Genomic DNA, 3,539 nt, shown 5'->3' with positions numbered 1-3,539 from the left:
CACACACACACACACACACACACACACACACACACACACACACACACACACACACACACACGACAAAAGAGGGAGGAGAGTGAAAGACGGAGAAAGAAAGAGAAAAGAGGGGGTGATAACAGCTTCAATAAATCATCCGGGGCCAGCCGCTGCTCCCGGGGGACTCGGGATGGATTAAATTAAGCACTCCATCCACCCGTGTGTCCATCCATCCATCCACCCGTGTGTCCATCCATCCATCCATCCCTCCCTCCTCAGCCTCTCTCTCTCCTTCTGTTGCGCGCGCACTGCGCCGTATAAAAGCCAACAGCTGATCGCGAGACGGCACACTCACGAGATCAGCTCCGAGCTGCAGAGAGAGAGAGAGAGAGAGAGAGAGAGAGAGAGAGAGAGAGAGAGAGAGAGAGAGAGAGAGAGAGAAGAGGGGAAGCTGTTGATCCATCCGGACTCTTTTTGAGACCACCTGAGTCATTAACCGGAACAAGAAGGACTATACTTTGGAGAAGAGGACTTGAAAGAATAATAACAAAAAACAAACAAAAAGAGCTTTTATTTTTATTTTTCCTAACCTCTTATTTACCCCCTCTTCCTCCTCCATCAGTTTTTTCTCTCCTGTTTTCAGTCTTTTCTGATGCTTTTGAATCATCCCCTCGCAGCTCAGAGAGCCTTCTGTCTTCCGTGTGTCCGCGAGCGCAGAAAGCACGAGGCACCCTCCCCCCTCCCCTCCCCCCTCCTCCACCTCAGCGGTGGGAGCTGTCCGGTGCTGAAGTTGCATTTTCTCCCTTTTTTTTCTCCCCCTCTGACAAGAACTGGACCGGGTCAGGCCGGCGCGGGGAGACTTTCTAAAGCCGGATCAGTTCTAGAGAGACCTCCTGAAGACAATCTTCTTCCGGTTGTGGTTCTGTGGACCCATCGGCACGCTGGACAAGCCTCCGCCTGTGTGTCGCGTTTGTGTGCCGTTGTGTGTGTGTGAGTGTGTGTGAGTGTGTCACCACCATGCCAAGGTCTTTCCTGGTGAAAAAGGTGAAACTGGATGATTTCTCCACCGGGGCGGATTTGGAGCACGCCTACCGGCACCGGACGGACCTCAGCCTGCGGTTGCATGACAAAGGTAGGTCACACAGGCTGCACGGCACGGCACGGCACGGCACGGCTCAGAGGACTAACAGGTGTCTGAGAGACAAATCGATTTCACTGAAGAGGAGGAGGGAGGAGAGGAAAACGACTAGTCTGCATTTATGAGACAAAGAGACTTGAAGCGTTTCCWGTTCTGTGACAGTTTGAACCGTTCAGGGTGGGACACTTTACACACAAATAACCTTCATTATTTCTCCACTTTTTGATGGATTTTGTCCCTTGAAACCCACCTGTGTTGTTAATTTACCACAAGAAGTGATCAGTTTTCACAAAACTCCCTCAGATTGTGGAGATCTTTCCAGATAAATTAAACCTAAACCTGGAGGTGACTTTTGTCCCTGATGCGATGACATGTAAAAGTGTTGTTTTGGGAAACTGAGAGCTAAAGATGGAGCTGCTCCTGCTTTTACTTCAGCCCACATTGATTCCTGCGGTTCTGTTTTCCCTGCCTCAGTAAATCTCTGACTCGTCTGCAGCCCGTCCAAACTGCAGCTGCCTCTGCATCCACTCAGCCCGGTTCAAGGTCCTGATCTGGACTTCTGCGTTTGAGATCTTACAGCTGCACCTCACCAGTTGGACTATGAGTGTCTGGAACTCTTTCATTGACAGATTTAAGTAAAAAAAAAAAAAGCAGCTTAAGACTCATTTTAACAGGAATTTGGGTAGCATCCCATTTGATCTGATTGCATTTTCACATCCATTTATTTCATCTTTGCATCACTTATTTTAAAAGGCACCACACAAATAAATCCACTTACTTCCATCAGACAGCAGTATATCGGAGTGGAGATGCTCAGAACAGACTGGAACTGAATGGGAAGAAGTCAGACTTTGACTTGGACAGTAAAACACAGAGGACCTGTCAGTCTGACAAAGCAAAGCACCACAGGGATTTCTTACAGCATTATTTAAGAGCCATTTGGACTGTTTAAAAATCAACAGCCGCTCATTTTTTACCCAATATTTGGTCTGTTGTACTAAATCACGAGCCTCAAAAATGTTTATTTTTACATTTTTTATAACAAATATATATAAAGCTGTGTTATACAGAGTTAACCTCTGCATGTTGTGAGGTTTGAGATAAACAAGTTTCCTCCTCACAGGTTGCAGAAAATCTAACTAAAAGTTATGCTGACTGGAATTCTTTTATAATGAATCTTTTAATCCAACGTACCACTCCCACTGGTGCTGCACAAACGGCCTTGCATTTCCTTTAACCCCCAGCTATTACACCCTAAAATGCCCAATTTAAATGAATGACAGGCTGCAAAAACATTACAATCTGACTGTTTGTGGTTATTTATTAAACTGAAGCTTTTACAGTTGACACACTGCATGAGCCTTTTTAGGTGTTTCTGGATTTTTGCAGTGTCGGCAGTTCTTATAATTAATTCTTATTGTGTGCTCACAGTATTTACCCCTAATGTTAAAATGTTGCATGAAAATGAAACAGAATTTAAAAGACATGCCTGATAGTCTGGTTTATTGCATAAGACATACAGACAATATAGTTATTTTTGTTTTTAACTACGACTGACTAGATTATCATGTCTTTAAAGATTATTTAACTCACGCACCGTTTGCTCTGTTTTCACCTGCGTGTCATTGACCCACCGCCGCACACAAACAATGCGTGTATACTGTGCAGGAAATCAGGTAAAGCAAATGAGTTATGATGTCGATGTGAACAAACACTGTTGAWATGAGCAGCGTTGTGTAACGCAGTCACCTTTTAGTTTCCATCTACACAACAGCTGAGGTTAGCAGCTCGGAGCAGCTTCTTCCTACCCTCACATCAGAACGACGCAGGATTTTAGAGACAACTTTCTGCATGAGCGAACTGCTGTTTAGAGTCATGTTCACCCATGTTGTGTGTGTGTGTGTGTGTGTGTGTGTGTGTGTGTGTGTGTGAGGGCACTCACATGGGACTGTGGAGTAGAGATGAATGAATGTAAACACATATGTGCGCCACATGGGATTTGTTGCTTGTGATGCGTCTTGTGAAATGGAAGAAGAAAATCTACACAACCAGCCTGTATTTTCATTTTATTTTTACCTTTTATGTTGTGTTGTTTTCCTAGAATTAGTGAATGGTTTTGAAAGAGGTATTACAAAAGGCCAAAATTCAAAATGTAATTATATGTTGACCTTATTTAAACAAAACAAATCCCATGTGCATATAGGTCCAATGCATTAATTTTTTACTCAGGTATATGGGAATCAAATACAAAAAGCATGCAATGTTTTTTTTATTATTTAAAAGCAGTGGTGGGCACCAGCTCGCTAAAGCACAAACCCACTAATTGCAGACCTAAATATTTTGTTTGCGCTTTAGCTGTCTTACWAATTTTTATATTTCATAAGCGGATTTGCGCTTTCTAAAATTAAAATGCAGTACCGCT

At 43.7% G+C, this 3,539-nt stretch overlaps 1 protein-coding gene and 1 long non-coding RNA gene across 2 annotated transcripts in view; one reads left to right on the top strand and one right to left on the bottom strand.

Moving 5' to 3' along the window:
- Positions 1-36: 36 nt before the first annotated feature.
- Positions 37-3,539, bottom strand: part of LOC106527093 (uncharacterized) — a 32,517-nt gene continuing 29,014 nt past the window's right edge. The window contains exon 5 of the long non-coding RNA XR_001311337.1: positions 37-349. This is a non-coding gene — a long non-coding RNA (uncharacterized LOC106527093). The remainder of the gene's footprint in view (positions 350-3,539) is intronic.
- The window catches only part of LOC106527092 (transcriptional repressor scratch 1), an 11,096-nt gene continuing 7,919 nt past the window's right edge, over positions 363-3,539 (top strand). The window contains exon 1 of the mRNA XM_014021858.1: positions 363-1,111. Within this exon, the coding sequence (XP_013877312.1) occupies positions 997-1,111 (115 nt within the window). The 5' untranslated portion in view covers positions 363-996. The remainder of the gene's footprint in view (positions 1,112-3,539) is intronic.

This window comes from Austrofundulus limnaeus, unplaced genomic scaffold (genome assembly GCF_001266775.1).
Source record: "Austrofundulus limnaeus strain Quisiro unplaced genomic scaffold, Austrofundulus_limnaeus-1.0 Scaffold308, whole genome shotgun sequence".
Lineage (NCBI taxonomy): Eukaryota > Metazoa > Chordata > Actinopteri > Cyprinodontiformes > Rivulidae > Austrofundulus > Austrofundulus limnaeus.
This window is presented reverse-complemented; position numbering and strand designations above follow the sequence as displayed.